General features: G+C 36.5%; 4 protein-coding genes across 5 annotated transcripts; 2 read left to right on the top strand and 2 right to left on the bottom strand.

Annotated features, from left to right (window-relative positions):
• Positions 1 to 296: 296 nt before the first annotated feature.
• On the bottom strand, positions 297 to 5,293 carry LOC105955533 (U-box domain-containing protein 35). Its single transcript, XM_088820129.1, has 11 exons — positions 4,928 to 5,293; positions 4,449 to 4,570; positions 4,218 to 4,336; positions 3,863 to 4,089; positions 3,304 to 3,358; positions 2,899 to 3,178; positions 2,688 to 2,789; positions 2,046 to 2,468; positions 1,084 to 1,860; positions 901 to 988; positions 297 to 754 (listed from the first exon to the last, which is right to left on the bottom strand). The coding sequence occupies exons 1-11, from the start codon at positions 5,115 to 5,117 to the stop codon at positions 738 to 740; spliced, it is 2,400 nt and encodes a 799-aa protein (XP_088676255.1). The 5' UTR covers positions 5,118 to 5,293; the 3' UTR covers positions 297 to 737.
• Positions 5,294 to 6,590: 1,297 nt separating this feature from the next.
• LOC105955532 (uncharacterized) lies at positions 6,591 to 8,182 on the top strand. The gene is made up of 2 exons (XM_012979275.2): positions 6,591 to 6,943; positions 7,983 to 8,182. Exons 1-2 carry the CDS (start codon positions 6,697 to 6,699, stop codon positions 8,012 to 8,014), a joined length of 279 nt encoding a protein of 92 aa, XP_012834729.2. The 5' UTR covers positions 6,591 to 6,696; the 3' UTR covers positions 8,015 to 8,182.
• An 888-nt stretch (positions 8,183 to 9,070) lies between these two features.
• Positions 9,071 to 10,612, top strand: LOC105955531 (caffeoylshikimate esterase). Its single transcript, XM_012979272.2, has 2 exons — positions 9,071 to 9,966; positions 10,099 to 10,612. The coding sequence occupies exons 1-2, from the start codon at positions 9,319 to 9,321 to the stop codon at positions 10,450 to 10,452; spliced, it is 1,002 nt and encodes a 333-aa protein (XP_012834726.2). The 5' UTR covers positions 9,071 to 9,318; the 3' UTR covers positions 10,453 to 10,612.
• Positions 10,613 to 12,209: 1,597 nt separating this feature from the next.
• Positions 12,210 to 16,735, bottom strand: LOC105955528 (uncharacterized). Of its 2 annotated transcripts, none has more exons than XM_012979269.2 (3): positions 16,653 to 16,735; positions 13,267 to 14,724; positions 12,210 to 12,917 (listed from the first exon to the last, which is right to left on the bottom strand). In XM_012979269.2, the coding sequence occupies exons 2-3, from the start codon at positions 14,684 to 14,686 to the stop codon at positions 12,544 to 12,546; spliced, it is 1,794 nt and encodes a 597-aa protein (XP_012834723.1). In that variant the 5' UTR covers positions 14,687 to 14,724; positions 16,653 to 16,735; the 3' UTR covers positions 12,210 to 12,543. The 2 variants fall into 2 exon arrangements, with proteins under 2 accessions (XP_012834723.1, XP_012834724.1); XM_012979270.2 differs by having other exon boundaries at positions 12,387 to 12,917; positions 16,656 to 16,735.
• Between the last annotated feature and the right edge of the window lie 1,320 nt (positions 16,736 to 18,055).

Genomic DNA, 18,055 nt, shown 5'->3' with positions numbered 1-18,055 from the left:
AGTTTCCGATGCAACACAAACTGATATATACAAGCTAAAAATCACATATTATGATCATCTTGCTTCATAATGTAGAGTTTGAATGGGATAAAACGGGTACAAAAGTGATAATATTCCATATAATCTCGAAGATTCCACTAAATTTGATGAGTTGAGGGGGGTGGTTGTAATTATTCAAACAAGAGGGGTGTTTTTGTAATTTGACCATACCTCAGGGGGGTGTTTGTAATTTACCCAAATAAATATTATAGAATTAATTAGTAGCTTATAGTTTCCACAAATAAAAAGGTACATAATTTTATGAATAATTATTTATTTACAATATTGTTTTTCATACTTACAATTATTTGAATTGCTAAAAGCCTAAAACTAAAGCCATAAAAAGAAAAATTAATGTAACATGAACCATTAAAAGTGATTTTTTACGCGATAAGATCCCTACTAATGAATACAAGATCAAAATCTTTACAAGTGACGGAGTCAGTATATGGCCGGGGCCGTGGCCCCCTAAACACTTCCCGAAATCTCTATTAATTCATATGAAAATATTATGTAATCGAATTAAAATCCTGGCTTAGCTAGTAATATTACGTACAAGGATTATTAACAGCCATTAAAATCTTTACAATCCTCACTAATCTAAACATATACTACCATAATTACCAAGCTTCTGAGCAATTTTTCAGCCCGAGCTCACTTTTCTTCTACTATTAACCCAACCATGGTTAAGAGTTTTTTCATTCATCATTAGTTCCTGCATAGCAAAAAATGAAACTAATTTTAGAGATCATTTCTAATCCTTTACAACAAATTAGTGCATTCTAAATTACAATTTTTTTCACGCGTAACATTCAACCGAAAATTGACGAAAATACCCTCGGATAAAAAAACGGATCGTACCTTCTAACTTTTCCGGCAGCGATGCCGAACTTACACATTCGTTACCGCAACTATAAACTGACGGGAAATGCGGATCGCTCTTGACTTCCTGCACGAACGTTTTCTTTTTTCGAGTTATTTTCCAGCTCATTAATTTTTTTCGAGGTCCTCGAAATACGACCATATTACGAAAACAAAATGTACCTTTGTAAGAAGATTAGTAGGAGTGACAAAGCTATGGCTAGGAGAGGGATTTGCACTACCACCACCACCAACTAGAAAACATGCCATATTCTCTTCACCAACTTCTCTCAATTTATAAAGCTCGGGGACGACAACTCGGCCAAGATCGGGCCGATCTTTCCGCCTCAACTCGGCGCACTGAAGAGCCAGCTTCGCAAACACCATCGCCTCCTCCATAGGCCAATCGGGGACCGTCGGATCGAGCATATCCGCCAGGTTTCCATTCTCGATCGCCCGGTCAACGTGGTGAGTCAAGCCCATGGCCGGCTTGGCCGTCAGTATCTGCAGTAGGACGATCCCGAACGAGTAGACGTCCGACTTGACCCCGAGCATCCCGGTCTGCTGGTACTCGGGGTCGATGTAGCAGAACGTCCCGGCCGTCGACGTCATCCTGTACTGGGTGACGTCATCGGCCAGGGACGGCGGGACCAGCCTCGCCAGTCCCACATCGCTGATTTTGCTGACGTAGTTCTGGTCGAGGAGGATGTTCCCCGGCTTCAGGTCGCGGTGGACTAGCGGCTCGGGCTTCGTCTGGTGGAGGAAGTGGAGGCCCGTGGCGATCTCAGCGGCGATTCGGAATCGGAGCTGCCACGTGAGTGGGCGGGTGTTTCCTCTTCGGAAGAGACGGTCCTCTAGGCTGCCGTTGGCCATGTACTCGTAAACGAGGCAGCCGTATTCGGGACATGCCCCGAGGAGTAGGACCATGTTAGGGTGTCTCATGCAACTCAACACTTCAACCTGCATTACAATCAAAACGAAATATAAAACACATTCCGAAATAAAATGATCGAGAAAATCGGAATTTTGAAAAATGTATTTAACAAAAAACTTGTTTCAAAATCGGAAATTTTCGGTTCCAGTTTATAATCACCTAAAATATAAAATACATAATAATATATATACAAGTTTTGTTTTCGACTTACTTCTTGTTGAAACTGCGATCTCCCTTGAGCGGCATCGGGGCGCAACACCTTAACCGCAACCGGTGTATGATCGAGATAGCACTTAAACACCGGTCCATAACCGCCTTCTCCAATCTTGCGCGACTCGGCGAAATACTCGGTGGCCTCCTCGATCTCTTCAATCGGATACCTTCTATACCTCAAAGTCGCCACACTCAACACCCTATCCCCCTCTTCGGTCGTCTCGCGGAGCGCCTTCTGCTCCGCGATCACTCGTTTTTGCGACTCCATTTCCGCAATTCTTTGAGCCGCTTGAGCGCTCTCCAATGCCGTCTTGTACTTTGCCTTCTCTTGTTCCGCCATTTTCCGCGCTGCTTCTTCTGACGTACGAGCCTCCTCCAGTCTTCGCTCCTCGTCCATTCTCCACCGATGAAGCTCAACAGCCTATACAGTAGAACCTCGATATATTAATACTCAATAAATTAATAACCTCGCTTTATTCGATAATTTAATAATTCTCTAAACTAATAGAATTTCTCTACTCACGGGATATATTAATTTATAGAAGTTTAACTGTATTTATTAATTAATTTATTTACTATAATTATTTCAACAAAAACATTGTTTTTAGATTATTAAAAAAAAAAAAAAAATAGCTAGTACCTTTTGTTTTGCTGTTAGAGCTTCCTTACAAGCTGTGCTGTAAAGCTCCATTGTTTTCTGCAGCTCAAGCTTTAGCCTTTTCATTTCTGCTTCCACTTCATCCTGCATAATTTTTTTTTTTTGCGAATATTTATAATACGAGGAGTTTTTTTAATAATTTAAAGTAAACACAAGGGTGTTGAATGCAATAAACACGATTAAAACGGCTTACGTTTTCGAGCGAGGAAGACGAAAAATCCGTGCAAGAGCTTAGTTCGCTGAATTTGGTGGCCGAACGAGTCGATCCAAAACTACTGTCGGAGCTAGTCGAAATCCTCGACGAAGTTCGGCACGAATCAACGCTGTCGAATAGCATATTTGACATGGGATCAATGACTATACTACCCCTGTCTGTACTAGGCCTGTCTGAGCTTATGAATGATATATCAGTATCATATTCTGGCAGCTCAGAAAACATGTTTGGATTGTACCCTCTTCCCACAAAAGGTGACCTGTTTTAATTATTACAAAACCACATATAAATAAATTAATTAATCAATTAAATTTTATATATATATATATTGGAAGTATAATAATAATAATCGATATGGGACGGGGGTGTAACACGAGGACTTACTTGATTAGAAAATCGGTTTCGTCAACCGTGCTCTTTCGCGGTGTCCTTTCTACTCCTGTTCGAACAAATTTATATGTAGAGATTTATTATGTCAGTAAAAAATATACGTCATATTATCTAGAGGTGAAAATCGAACGAATCGGATCAGAATAAGCACTTTTGAAAGAAAAAAACACTGACTTTTTTTTTGGGAGTGAAAAACTAATCCTAATTATTTTACAAAAAAAAAAAAAAAGTCGGATAATCGAAAATTGGAATGAGAAAACTCGTTCCAATATAGGAAATTTTCGGTTCGAAATTGGTGGAATTCGGAAAAATCAAATGTTTGTCACCTATAATATTCGTATCATATAGAGTAATTTTCCGGGAGAAATGGAATCTTCGGGTGTATTTTCGTATCCTATATAAATTCCAATTCCGATAAAATAAATTCGGGATCGGATTTTTGGAATTCGGCATGTATAACATTGTTTCGAAATCGGATAAAAACCGCAAAAATTGGAAATTTTATTCCAATTTTGAACGTAATAGTATACTTAAATAAAATAAATAAAAATACCTCGCATGCTAGGGGTTTGTTTGGGGCGTGGCTCGGGTGGGGTAGGCTCTGGGGTAGTAGGTTTTTCGTGCATTTGCTGTATTTGATTAGTGAGAGGAGAAGCGAACGGTGCTAGACGAGACGCGTTTTTAACGGAGGAGATCTTCGATTTCGAAATAACGTAAATAGTGCAGAAATCGGGTGCCCCCTTCGATACACTAGTGGGAACATCTACCATCTTCAATCTTCTGCTACAAACAACATTTGTGATTATTTTTTTTTTTTGTTAGAGAATCTTTATTTTAGTACAAAAATAAATAAATAAAATATTAAAACATTTGTTAGTTTATGTTTGCTTAGAAGTAAGAAAACTCGCTTGATAAATCCGTGACGCGAGGCGCCAAGAACCAAGTTTTCGATCGCAGCATGAGCGACGTATTCCGTTATTGCTTTTGATATATCGGTGTCTTCAAGCACAACATCAAAGCATTGTATCTGTTATAAAAAAAAAAATTAAAAAAAAAAATCGGATTCTTGATATTCGAAAGAAAGAATATAAAAATAATAAAAAATAAAAAACCGAAACGTTACGTTTGTTTGAGCTTACATCTTTGCGAGTGCAAAAGCAATGGAAGGTGAGGAAAATCTCTTTCGTCGGCTTATCGAGAACTTGCTTGTTGACACAACCTGTTCTATAGAGACCATTAACACCACCAAATGTGCTGCAATCTGCATAATTTTAGGACAATGAAAAAGAATCATAGTAGTTGTTAGAAAACTCAAATTTAATTAGTGTGTAAGTAGAAAAGGATTTAATTTATATATATATACATATAAACAGATATGCATAAAATTCTGGCTCCGCCACTGAAAAACAAGCAGTTTCAAGGCTCTTACATTACATAAGACAAAATCGAATTAAGAATATATAATCACACATCACTAATACACAAACAAACAACACTTTATTTTTCAAATTCAGTCTTCCAAAATATAAGATTCTTCGAAAACGGAAATATAGCCGTGGGAAAAAGGGCCAACCATATAACCTTAAAAAATGCGTTAAGACAAGATACTTTTACGTACATGAAGCCGAAGAAGATCTTTGGATAACGTGAATGAGAATGACGGTTTGGCCCTTGTTGAGGAGATTCTCAACGGCCCATTTGATCGCATGCTGGCTCGATTTATCTTTGTCTATAGCTACTGCAACGAGGCCATTACGACCGCCTTTTTTCCCCGTATTATTAGTCCCCTTTGAGCTTTGAAGCCACATTTTTTCACTTTCATGGACAAAAGTTTCTTCTTCACTTGTGATTAATCATGTGTTGTAATAAAAGGTTCCCTTTCTTGTGTTGTAGAAAATGGGAGATGATATTTTTTATTTTTTATTTATTTATTATTATTATTTTTTTTTTTTTGGTTTCTTTCAGTTTTGATAGCTTAGAAAGTTTGTTGGTTAGAGAAATTTGGAACCATTAAGAAGAGAGCAACAAAGGGCATGCCTGAAATATCTCTATTTTCTATGAATAGCAGAATAAACGGCACCACTGCCTGAAATATCTAGGGTAAATTACAACCGCCTCCTTAAAGTAATATCTATTTCTGAAATAACTCCTTCTATTTTTCATAATTACGTTCCTCCCCCTTTAATTTGTATATTTCTTACATGAGCACCCTTTTGTAGGAGGTGGATGTAAGAAATTTACAAACTATAGAGGTTTGGGTGTAATTTCTTAAACATAACCTTTTTTGTACAATTACACTTTATTTCAGGGAGGTGGTTGTATTTAAGCCTTGTTTTGGGACAAGGATTGGATATCAACTAATATAATCAAACTTGGTGAAACATTTGAGATTTATGCTTTAAATCTATAATAAATAAAAAATATAAGCTTGAATTTTAATGAACCAAATATATGAAGGATATTTAGTTATAGTCTTAATACATATTACTAATACGCAATTCTGATTTTGTCTTTCGGATGAATTTTTAAAGCTAATGATGGTAATTTTATATTTTTTTTGGAATTCTTTTAGAATGTCAAATTCAAATTTATCAATCCTTTTGAAACTACAAAGTGAAAAATAAAAATCTTCTCGTCTACATATTTTTAAAAAAATCACAAAAATATATTTTACAAAAAACAAAAAGAATCATTCAGTTATTTTGTTATCAAGTATATTTGAAAATTATATTTTCTTTCAAAGATTTATACAAAATATTTTCACTAATTAATATAAAGATCAATCAATCGAATAATTTAGTGAGAAAAAAAATATTTTTTTAGTAAGAAATATAGTTTTTTCAATAATTATTTTTCGCATTTTGTACAATCGAAATTATTTTTCAACAAATTAATTTATTATTTTGCACCCTAGAAATTAAAAAAACTCATTAAAAATGAATTTACCCTCATTAAGTTTTAAATATTCAATTATGGTGGCATATGTGCACGATTTATTGTGTTTCAAGTGTGCAAAGTACTGTTAATTTTTTTCAAGGGTGCAAATTAACAAAATGCTACTTTTCAAGGGTGCAAAGTGGAATTAAGCCAACTTAAAATTGATTTTACCGTTGTCTTTGCCAAAAAAGCCAAAAACACCAGCTAATTCACTTAATACGTCACTAGTTTTGATATTAGCATCTTTAATTGCGCAATTAAAAGAAAATGACAGCTGCTAACCTACTGCAATTGGGGGTTTCTCTTCGACCCGTCAAACGCCATTAACGCCATCACTTCAAGTTTCAAAATTCGAACCATCCCCAATTATTTTTTTACATCGTTTTCGAAAATCCAAAAATTGATTTTTTTTTTCTTTTTTTTTTTTTCTGCAAAGATTTGCTTAGAAAGATGCACTTATGGCCGTCGATGAGGCTGAGGGACTCCTTCAAGAACAACTACTTGAAGAAACTCGAATGGAATCTCAGTCGAATGAACGATGAAAATCAGCAAGCAAATCGGTCCGACGGCAATCAGCAGAAGCTGTTGGAAACTGATGAAAATGGTTCGGAAAAGTCAGCGTCTAGAGGAATTGGTCTTATTTGCAGAGAGGTCCTCATGATTCTCTCTTGCTGCTACTGCTGTTTCTGCTGCGGAGGTAACCCTAATTTATTCTGTGTGTTTTTAATTGAATAAAGTTGATGAAGGTGAATTGAATTTTGTTTGTGCACACCAACTGTTTGTTGATATTACTCTGGGTATGTATGAAAACTTCATGAAATGCGAAGTTGGACCATTCGAGTTTTTTCCGATTATTCTTTCAAATCTCGATTAAATATTCGAACAAGGTTGAATAATCGTGAATTAGCTTCGTTTACACTCCTAATTCTTGCTAATTGCTTTGTTCACGCGTTATGATTTAGAGGTTTCTCGTAGTTATATGTAGGTTGTAGGTTGTGAAGAGATTAATAAGTGATCACTAGACCATCGTATATTCAATAATTATTCCTTTTGTTTTATAACAACGATCGCACGTCTGTCTAGCTTAACGTTGAAAATTTATGTCGAAGCTATGTATGTATGTATGTATGTATGTATGTATGTATGTATGTATGGACACCTAATAGTGAACTTGTGGGAAAAAAGGGCATTGCCCCGCCATATGAGAATGTGTGTAGAAGTGTTTAACGGATCTCGATATTTATCAATCATTAAGTCACGGGACCAAATGAATAACTATTGTTTTAAGTGGGGTTACGTGTATAGAAGTTCGTTTGTTGCCTGATTTTTAAGTTTATTAGCCCCCAAAACCCCACTAAAAGTTCGTTTGTTGTTCTCTGCGAATACGAATACGAATACGAGAGCAACTTTGAAATAACTGATCAAATGGGATCTAATTTGGGAAAATGACTTGAGGTGTAAGTCACTTAATTAGAAGATGTTATTTTTCAACGGGGAGTAGAATAGTGTTTCGATGGGTTTTCGGTAGAATGATTACGAAGGTGAATAAACTCATCATATCTTCGTTTCTCTGTTAATCTTTACTTCACTTGAAATAGACAGACAATTGTTCTAGAAAGCGATGGGTATTTCATTTAGTGTTCTATATGTTTGTTCTAGTTGTAATTTGTAATCGTATGTGCTAACTAACAATCGGAAAGTGCGATCTTAATAATTACCTTTTTGTCCTCCTTCAGCTTGTATTGAAGATGATGAAGAGAGCAGCTGAAACAAACAGCAGTAATGGAAGTTTGGACTTGTACAGATTTGTTGTATTCAAATAGATGAATTTTCATATTGTAATATTTGGGGATTTTAATTTTGGATTTTAGACCTAATATTTTATAACTTCTTACTGGTTTGTGGGTAAATAACACTTACCCCCTTGTGGTTTGAACTTTGTGCACATGACCCCTTGTACTTTCAAAAGTTTCATCTTCCTAATGAGTGTATGATTATTTACCAAGTGGAATCCTATAGGGGTTATGTACTTATATTAAAACTGCATGGGGTCATGTGGTTATATTGAAATTACAAAGGGTCATGTGCATAAAGCTCAAACCACATGGGGGTTAAGTGTTATTTACCATTTTTTATTAATAAGTTGTTGTTGCCGGTAATATCACAAGGGATTGATGTCACTAGGCTCACTACATTCAAAAAGTATGACTTCTTACCTAATTTCACAAGTTAATTGTTTGCTGATAGTAGTTGAATTATTGATTTTATGGGTAAATTACAAACACCCCCTGAGGTATGGTCAATTTACAAAAAAAACCCCTCTTGTTTGGATAATTACATCTACCCCTCAATTATGATTTTTTGTTACACCTCCACCCTTATGGTGTCAAATTCAACATAATCATCTAGATTTCGTGGAATGTGATCTAGTTTGTACTCATTTTGTATAAACATACAGTTTCTGATACACCACAATTTGATATATACATGTCAAAAAATACATATTATGACCATCTTGCTTCAAAATATAGAGTTCGAATGAGATAAAACGGGTACAAAAGTGATAATATTCCATAGATTCCACTAAATTTAAGGAGTTGAGGGGGTGGTTGTAATTATCCAAATAAGAGGGGGGTTTTCGTAATTTGACCATACATCAGGGGTGGTTGTAATTTACCCTTGATTTTATAGATGCGTTCTACTGTAAGTTTTCAAACCTAAGGGGATCTAGGTGTAATTTGTCCTAACCTCAGGGGGCTATGTGTAACTTCCAAAATTAGGGCAATTCAAAATTTGGGTATAATTAATGCGAGAAGGCCCATGCTGGGGGTTGCAACTTGCAACCACTTATATTTCCATTCGATGAAAAAATAATAATAATAAAAATAATCAATAATTAGGGCACCTTCAATAAATTATGTTCCAGTGCACTCGGTTACACCAGATCATTCCTCCAACAAGAACCAATAAAGGCCGATTAACTAAGCAGCGTTAGTTTCAATTATTCACCTTCCTTCCTACCTTACAGCTTCTCTCTCTACTCTTCTTTCTCTCTCTACAATTTACAAAACAATGTCGAAGTACAAGCACCCAATAGCAGAAGCCAACGAGACGAGCCCGTTCGGCTCGCTGAGTCAAGACGAGTTCTACGCCCACCACTCAGTGAGCCACGGCTCCGAGTACATCACCAGCAAGCAAAATTTGAAGCTCTTCACCCAGTGGTGGGCCCCACTGCAGCCCGCCGGCCCGCTCAAGGGCGTCGTCTGCGTGGTGCACGGCTACACCGGCGAGTCCAGCTGGTTCGTCCAGCTCACCGCCGTCCACGTGGCGAAGCACGGCTTCGCCGTCTGCGCCATCGACCACATGGGGCACGGCTTCTCCGAGGGGCTCGTCGCGCACGTGCCGGACATCGACGCCGTCGTGGACGACTGCATTTCGTTCTTCGACGGCTTTCGGGCGAAGCACGCGCCGGATTTGCCGGCGTTCCTGTACGCGGAGTCGTTGGGCGGGGCAATCGCGTTGCTGATCACGCTCCGCCGCGAGGGGATTGTGCCGGAGAGGGGGTTCGACGGCGTCGTTTTGAACGGGGCGATGTGTGGGATTAGTAACAAGTTTAAGCCGCCGTGGCCGCTGGAGCACTTCCTTTCAATTGCGGCGTATTTGATCCCTACCTGGTGCGTGGTTCCCACGCGCGGCTCCTTGCCGAACGTCTCCTTCAAGGTAATTTTAATCCTTTCTTTCAGATTTAATAAATTTGAGTAATATATTTTGAAATTAATTGGATAATTACTGCGGAAATGAAGATATATATATATTAATTGAATTGTTAATTAAATTAAAAAAAATAAAAAGGTGGATTGGAAACGAAAACTGGCACTAGCAAGCCCTAGGCGGCCGCTGCTACGCCCACGCGCCGCCACAGCGCAGGAGTTGCTGAGGGTGTGCAGAGAGGTGCAAGACAAGTTCGCCGAAGTAGATGTCCCGTTTCTGATCGTGCACGGCGGCGGCGATATCGTCTGCGATCCAGCTTGCGCGGAGGATCTCCACCGCCGCGCCGCCAGCAAGGACAAGACGCTGAGGATTTATCCCGAAATGTGGCACCAGCTGGTGGGGGAGCCGGAGGAAAATGTCGAGCTCGTGTTCGGAGAAGTCGTCGATTGGCTGTTGACTAGAGCTGACCGCGCGCCGGTCTCGCCTCCTGAGTGAGACGAGAGGAGGCGCGTGGTGATCGACGGCGGTGAGTATTTAATTAATAATAAATAATAATTTGTAGGTGGTTCACAATCACCATTGCCGGAAAAACTCAAATTGCCTGTAACAATGGACAATGTATAAATTTATCTTCAAATTTCTAGTTTTGTAGCTACACCACTAATAATGCATGCAAATTGCAATATGTGCACTTTACTATAGTAAAAACCGAAGGAATCGGATTGAAATTAAACACTTTAGGCCTCGTTTGGTTATGAAAATTAATCATTATTAACTAAATAATTGTACATTGTTTGATGTATGATATTTTCAATGACTTATCGAGTCGACCCGCCAATATTACGTGATCATGACTTATCTTGCCTTTTAGAAGATTTTTTTGTTGGACATCTCGGGTCCAGTAAAATAATTGGGTTTTCATTAGATTATTTAATCTTATGTTAGCTAATCTTATCTTGTCAACCAAATGAGGCCTTAGTGAATAACAATCACCCATTAAGTAAGATTTATTTACAAAAAAATCCCTCATTTTCTATAATTACATCAATAGCTGTAGTTTGTAGATTTTTTATATTAACACTCTTTTATGGAGTAGTGGATGTAAGAAATTTATAAACTATAGAGGCTCAGTTTAGTTTCTTAAAAATAAGGGATTTTTTTGTAGTTACATTTTATCTCAGGAAGGTGTTTGTAATTTATCCAACAAAAAAAGTAACGTACTTAATTTCGACCTGTCACGAAATTTTATAGAAAATTCGGAAATCAAAATTTTAATTGTTATTAAAAAACATACTTCCTTCGTTCCAAATTAACTGTCGCTTTGGATATTTTTTCTTGTTCTATATTATCTTTCACTTTAAAAATTTCAATGATGCATTAATTATTGTTTTCTCAACTATGCACTTATTATTTATTACTCTTAATTAGTTCAGATATAATTAATTACATGGGTATTTTAGTCATATTATATGTATTTTCCTAAAATTCACGCATATTTATTAGTTTTTTAATATGTGCGCAACAACCTAAAACGACAATTATTTTGAAACGGAGGGAGTATTTCAAAAGCAAACAAAAGCAAAAGTTTTCGGATTGGAATTTCAATTTTCTTGTCACCTAATAATAAAAAAAAATACATAATAATATTGACATTTAAAGTGTACTTTTTTTTAAGGCAAAACTTCCAAAAATGTTTTCGGAAATTCAAATTGAATCGTAATTTGGAGTATAATTAGTATTCTTAGAGGTGGGTTTGGTAGGGCAATCCTATCAAATCCATTATATGAAAATCGTTTCTGAAATTTTTGTATTATGAAATTCATTATTGTAGCCTTACCAAAAATATTTGGTACGCTAAACTTTGGTATACCAAAAAATCAGTACAATATAATAATGATAATTACCAATTTATAATTGTGCTAAAATTAAAAATCATTTTTTGTAAAGCTTTTCAAGACGCACATACACATGATTAATATACACCGAAGTTAATATAACATAAGATATGATATATTTATAAATATATATGAATCATGTGTATCTTTAAAAGTTAAGTTCATGATATAAATATTTATTAAAATTTTAAATTAAATATTCTAAAAATGTGTAGACTAAAATATTCTTTAAAAAAAAATATAAAAATTAGAAATTCGTTAAAAAAAAGAAAATAGTTACAAAGATGTCATTTACAGAAAGCGGAATAACAAAAAAATGGAAGATCATACGAAATAAAATTTCTCAAAATAAAGAGATAAGACAGAAAAAAAAATTAATTAGAAAAATGAACAAAAATAATTACAAAAATGCCTTTAGGTTGCCCTATAGTTGCACTAGGATTGCCCTATGATTAGTTACTTATACATATATAAACTTCCGGATTTCGGAACAAAAATATTTGTTCCAAAATCGGAAATATCGAAATCGACATGTTCGGTTTCCAATTTCCCTCCCTAAATAACAATCCACTCAAATTGCATTATCCACCATTTGTATAGTATCTAATAAATCCCGAAGAACTTAATCAAAATCGATGTCCAAGAAAAAGGTTTAAAATTCTATAAAATTTTACAAAATCATGATATAAGCTTACGCAGGCTCCACTTTGGGATGAAAATCCGACTGTCCTCCCGAGTTTAGGGCACCTTGATCTGTCGTATTGGATGCTGCCCCGTCGTTTCGTCCTTGATCAGCTATCCAATCGTCCAACGGTTCGATTTCGTCGGATCCCGTGCACCCTACCTTACCAGATCCGAAATTCTGCAGCTGCATATTGTATTCGACAAAAACAGCATCGGCTAGCGTGTTCTTTTCCCTTCGACTTATTCTCGTGTCGAGAAGCTTCTCCACCGAACTTCTCCTCAGCTGAAATTTCGATGCGCCCTCACACGTTTGGCTCAGTATTCGAGTCGCCAGCTTCTGTAGATCCGGACATTCGACCCCATATTTCGACCACCACTTTGCTGCATTTTTTAAAATTTAACAATTAATAAATAAATAAAATCAAGAATTAATTAATACCGTGCTAAATGTCATTTAAATTTTTTAATACCGTTTTCGACTTCAAATGTGATTTTGAACCCTAATTCAGTCCGAATTACGCAAAACTCGAAACATCAAATTTGTTGTTGGCTTTCTAATCCAACTTAAACCAATTATATTGAAATTGCATGTCGGGTGTATACCGAGTGAATGTCGAGTGCATATCGAGTGAATATCGAGTGAATGTCGGGTGAAAGAGATATGCATGAATGAATGAACATTAAAAAATTCGAACATATATTTAAAAAAAAAAATGAAAATTAATCGAACCCGGAGAAATATTCGATCTGTGCTCCTCCGCCCACCCCAAGCCAAACGCGCCCTTGGCATTCTGGTACATCTCGATCTGGACAGTGACCCGATCCTGAACCCTCGGATCCCGGGTCGTGCGCACAACACAGCAGAGCAAACCCGTCGCAACTTCCGGGTCGATAAACATATCGCTAGAGTAGAAAAGCTTCGGGTTCAAATAGTAACCCGCCGCATGAATCGGGCTGTACAGTACACCCGTCCAAACCTCGTCTATCTCTTTCCAAAACCTCGTGTACTGCGCTTTGTTCCTCTTGAACCCTTCTTTTATAGCCTCCTTCGCTTGATCCATCGTCTCGTAGATATACCCCATCTGCTCCTTATTATTGCACCCCTTCATCCATTCTATTACACGAACGAGAGGAATAGCCGCCTTGAGCACGTTCGACGCCGCCTTCCAGAAAGATTCGTCGCCCACTAAATCAGCCACCTTTTCCCAACCCTCGTTCATCAGAAAAAGAGGAGAGAGAAACATTTTCGTCAATGTTTTCTTCTCCAAGACGATGTTTTCGAGGGTCAAGAAAGGCTGCGTCGACTTGATCTTCGAACTCTGCTGAAACAAATCACGGCCCTCCGTTTTTTCCTTCAGATGCTTCAGCGTGTCGGGGTTTCCGTAAATAAACCTCGTAATTGTTTTCGCCTTCTCTAGGGTTTCTTTGATTACGTCCATTTCGATCAACTTCTCCAGCATGAGCTGCATGCAGCAAGAACCGCTCACCGACCAAAATATCTGTCGGTATTTCTCCGACAACTCCTTCCCCACTTCCTTGGTAAACACCGAACTCGACGACGTAATAACCTGGACCACATTGTCGATCCCTACCTCGTTCAACACTTTCTCGAAGAATATTTTCATTTCGTCATTTTTGCCAACAAAGTCGGAAATATCGTACGAGCTGAGATAGACGGTTCCTCTCGGCGAGTCAACTAAAACATTGACCAAATCCCTCCCAGTTTGACCCTTCCATTCGTCGAGCAAGATAGTGCACCCGGTGTGCACCCACGAATTTCTAGCCTCGTTGAAATATTCGTTAGTTTCTTTTAATGCATCTTTAAACAGCGGCCCTTTTAGCTCATCGAGGGTGGGGATTTGGCAGTTTGCGGGACCCATCATGGTATGGAAGCTCGGGGAATTTATTGACTCGAAATCGAGCCCGTTTTCGAAGAAGAATCTTGCTATGCTCTGTTTGGATGTCTTGATCGATTGATCTTCACATGTGGTGGAATTTTGTGGATTATTATTATTATTTGGGTTCAGCGAGGTGGAAGATGACTCGATTCGGCTGCTGTTTTCTGATGAATGTTCGGTTTTGAGACGTTTGTTATTAGAGGATGAAGCGTTTGTCTGAGTGAGCTCTGAGTTTAAACCGGTCCTCTTCATTTTCGAGTATTTTGGAGAGTCGAGTTCGAAATGTATAGCTGTCAACATAACATAGAAGAACAATGAGAAACATCGAAATCGAATTTCATCGTACTGCACAAATAGTGCAGAAATACCGCACAAATAGTGCAGAAATACCGCACAAATATGTTACGTGGTAATTTGAGCAAGAAAACATAGTTTCAAGAATTAGGAAGAAATTGAGAGATATGAATTAGGAGGAGAATTAGAAGAAGAATTAGAGACGAGAATTAAGAGAAGACAGAAGGAGATTAATTGATTCTTAAACTTCATAATACTTCATATCACGTGACATTCTAATTACCCTATTTATAATACTCATAAATAATAATTAAACTACCATCCCACTAATCCCTTAACTACACTATCCCACTAATTTAATTCATGCCCACTAATAAAAAAAAACTACCCACTAACATATAATTTGACTAATTCTAATTAACTTAAATAATAAAACATATCAAAATACTGCACAAAAGACGAGATTAGCCGAGATAAAACTAAGTAAAATACTGCACAAAGATGAGATTAGCCGAGATAAAACTAAGTAAAAATACTGCACAAAGACACTCGAATCGGTCAACAACAAATGGATCCAACATTGTGTAAAAGTAATACAAAAAAGGGAAAACGAAAAATGGAAGCTTTTTTATTTTTAAATAAAATATTAAAAATTAGATTTTTTTTTAAAATAAGTTACTAATATTGGAAAAAACATACAAAATTATTACGTCCTCCGTTTTATTTTTAAGTGTCGTTTAAGGTATATGCTAGAATCCTAATAAATGACGTTCATTCTAATACAAAATCCCGAAACTACCCTTTACGCATATTAAGAGAGCTATTAAATGATCTTTTCTATCGACAAAAATCGTTAATGATTAAGGACAAAATAGGTAAAACGAAATTAACTCGTCTAAGGCGACACGTAATACGGGATAAGGTTTTATGGCTAAAGAGACAATTAAAAAGAAAACCGAGTGAGTATTACAACTCCGAAAATCATACTATAACAATCTTTTAAAACCTCTAAAACGGCAAAAAGGGTCCGAAAATATAAATGTAGGTAGTAATTTTTAGTTTAAAACATTTCTTTATTTTAAAACTACAAAATTTTGAAACATTTCTTTATTTAAAAAAAAAAATCCTAAAATTAAGGGACTAATTTGTAAAATCCAAATTTTTTTCGAAACCCTACTAGGTTTTCATTCTCGAAAACTCCCCGCTTCGAAACCTAGAAAAATCCGCCGCAACAACAATTTGCCATTTTCCGCCGCTTCCACACACACACACACAAACACACACATTCCGATCTAAAACGTTTTAGATCGGAATTTTCAATTCCGGCAACTATAACCGAATTCCGGTGAACCATGATCACATATAAATAATGCATTCCAAAATTGAATTTCCCTAGATTGTAAAAATAAAAAAAAAAATATATTGAAAAGAAATCTAGCTCCATGTTTCAAATCGAAAATTTATCACCCCGAAAATCCTACACCGCTACGGCGATACCCTGTCAGCCGTTTCGAACCTCAATTAAACACTCTGTTCATATAATACAACACAACATTTAACCAATGCCTATCAAGAAAACATCAAATTTACCTTAAACTCTCATGAAAAACACCCCCAATTTTTTTTTTTAATAATTTCTCGAAAATTGAAATGGAAAAATAAAATTATTCCTACAGAACCCATAAAATGTAAAAAATCAAACAGCAACATAAAAACCCTTAAAAACAGGGGAAAAACTTAGGTTCATCTCTCTTACAAAAACCCCATGAAAGTGAAGCTTTTGGGAATGGTACAACATAGACAAGCAAACAAAAATCAAATGTACAACTGCAGAAGCACATGAATAACCCACAACAAATCAAATAAAATAAATAAATAAATAAATAAATAAATAAATAAAGAAAAAGGTATGAAGAAAGCTTACCACCTAGTTTATCCTTATAGCATGCAAACCCCTCTATTTCTTTGGCTTTTGAAATGTAATGAGAGAGAGAAATTTATTTTTTAGTGAAATAAATAATATAATGTATTATGTATGAATTCAAAGGATCAGGCATTTATGAGCTACTGTCCACGCTGGCAAAACCCGTCTGACACGTGTGTTCAGGTGTTCCTTTTTCGTGTACCTTTTACCTTAGGGTGTTGCTATTGGCAGCGGAACTTTTATTAAAATAGACTTATTTGCTGCGGAAACTTTTTCATTAATTTTTTTTTTCAATTTCTCTCTCCTCTTGCCAAACTCTCTCTAAAAATTTGAATTTCGTAAATTTTTTCGACTTCGAAACCGTAGCAAACGAGGCTCGATTCCGGTACATTTTCAATATCCTACTACTTTTAATAAGTTTTATTTTCAATTTAGGTAAAAACACATGTTTAGGATTATATCTAGCAAAATTTCGAAAATAAAATAAAAATTGAATCTCCCGTTTTCTGGAGCACGGAAACTCGAAGGAAATTCAAGTTTCCGTGCTCTGCAGAACGGGAGATTCAAACGACTTGAATCTCCGTTCTGCAGAGCACGAGAACTTGAATTTTCTTCTAGTTTCCGTGCTCCAGAAAACGGGAGATTCAAAATTTCGTGCTCCAGAAAACGGGACCTTCAAACTGTTTTTTGAATTTTTATCTTTGGAGAAATAAATAAATTTAAATATGAATCACCCGTGCTGTAGAACACGGGAACTGGAATAATCTTCATGTTCCCGTGCTCTGCAGAACGGAGGACTCAAAAAAATGAAGTTCCCGTTCTGTGGAACACGGGAACTTGAAGATTATTCAAGTTCTTGTGTTCTGCAGAACGGGAACTTAAAGTTTTATTTATTTTTTATTTTTTTTAATATTTTTTTTAAATATCGAATTTTGTAATTATTTGAGGAACATGATAACACATATTCGGATTATTGTACTTGTTTGTACATTCATCGTCAATTTTTCGACTTTTTTTAGTTGAGAGAGTACGGTTATTTTAGAAAGTTAGAAAATTGACAAATGAGACTATCGCTGCAAATAAGTCAATTTCAGTAAAAGTCCCGCTTCAATTAGCATTTCAGTTTACCTTAGGGAGGTGTTTTCGGATTTTCACTAGTATTTGGCCCAAAGTCATAGCAGGCCCAAGAAGAGAAGTTAGGACAAATTTGCTTATTTCTTACCCACCAAGTATCCTCACATATAACTAGGGAGTTATTCTCAACGTTTCAAGGATATACTCTCTCTTACTCATTACAATCGTTCATCTATGAATATTAACTGACTTGATCGTCGGAGCTTCTACGCCGGAAAACTCCTCCCGGCGTTGCAGGTACCCTTCCGGCGTTTTTTCAATATCTTCCG

The sequence above is a fragment of the Erythranthe guttata genome, chromosome 6, assembly GCF_056151865.1.
Source record: "Erythranthe guttata isolate IM_541 chromosome 6, IM_541, whole genome shotgun sequence".
NCBI classification, from domain to species: Eukaryota; Viridiplantae; Streptophyta; class Magnoliopsida; order Lamiales; family Phrymaceae; genus Erythranthe; species Erythranthe guttata.
The sequence above is the reverse complement of the archived record's forward strand: the minus strand, read 5'-3'. Positions and strand labels throughout refer to the sequence as shown.

Coding starts and splice junctions, on each gene's coding strand:
- LOC105955533 (XM_088820129.1), bottom strand. CDS start 5,117: ATGTGGCTTCAAAGCTCAAAGGGGACTAATAATACGGGGAAAAAAGGC. Junction 4,090..4,217: donor TCGCGTCACGGATTTATCAA/GCGAGTTTTCTT, acceptor TGTTTGTAGCAG/AAGATTGAAGATGGTAGATG. Junction 3,359..3,862: donor ACAAACCCCTAGCATGCGAG/GTATTTTTATTT, acceptor TTGTTCGAACAG/GAGTAGAAAGGACACCGCGA.
- LOC105955532 (XM_012979275.2), top strand. CDS start 6,697: ATGCACTTATGGCCGTCGATGAGGCTGAGGGACTCCTTCAAGAACAAC. Junction 6,944..7,982: donor CTGCTGTTTCTGCTGCGGAG/GTAACCCTAATT, acceptor GTCCTCCTTCAG/CTTGTATTGAAGATGATGAA.
- LOC105955531 (XM_012979272.2), top strand. CDS start 9,319: ATGTCGAAGTACAAGCACCCAATAGCAGAAGCCAACGAGACGAGCCCG. Junction 9,967..10,098: donor TGCCGAACGTCTCCTTCAAG/GTAATTTTAATC, acceptor AAAAATAAAAAG/GTGGATTGGAAACGAAAACT.
- LOC105955528 (XM_012979269.2), bottom strand. CDS start 14,686: ATGAAGAGGACCGGTTTAAACTCAGAGCTCACTCAGACAAACGCTTCA. Junction 12,918..13,266: donor CAGATCGAATATTTCTCCGG/GTTCGATTAATT, acceptor TAAAAAATGCAG/CAAAGTGGTGGTCGAAATAT.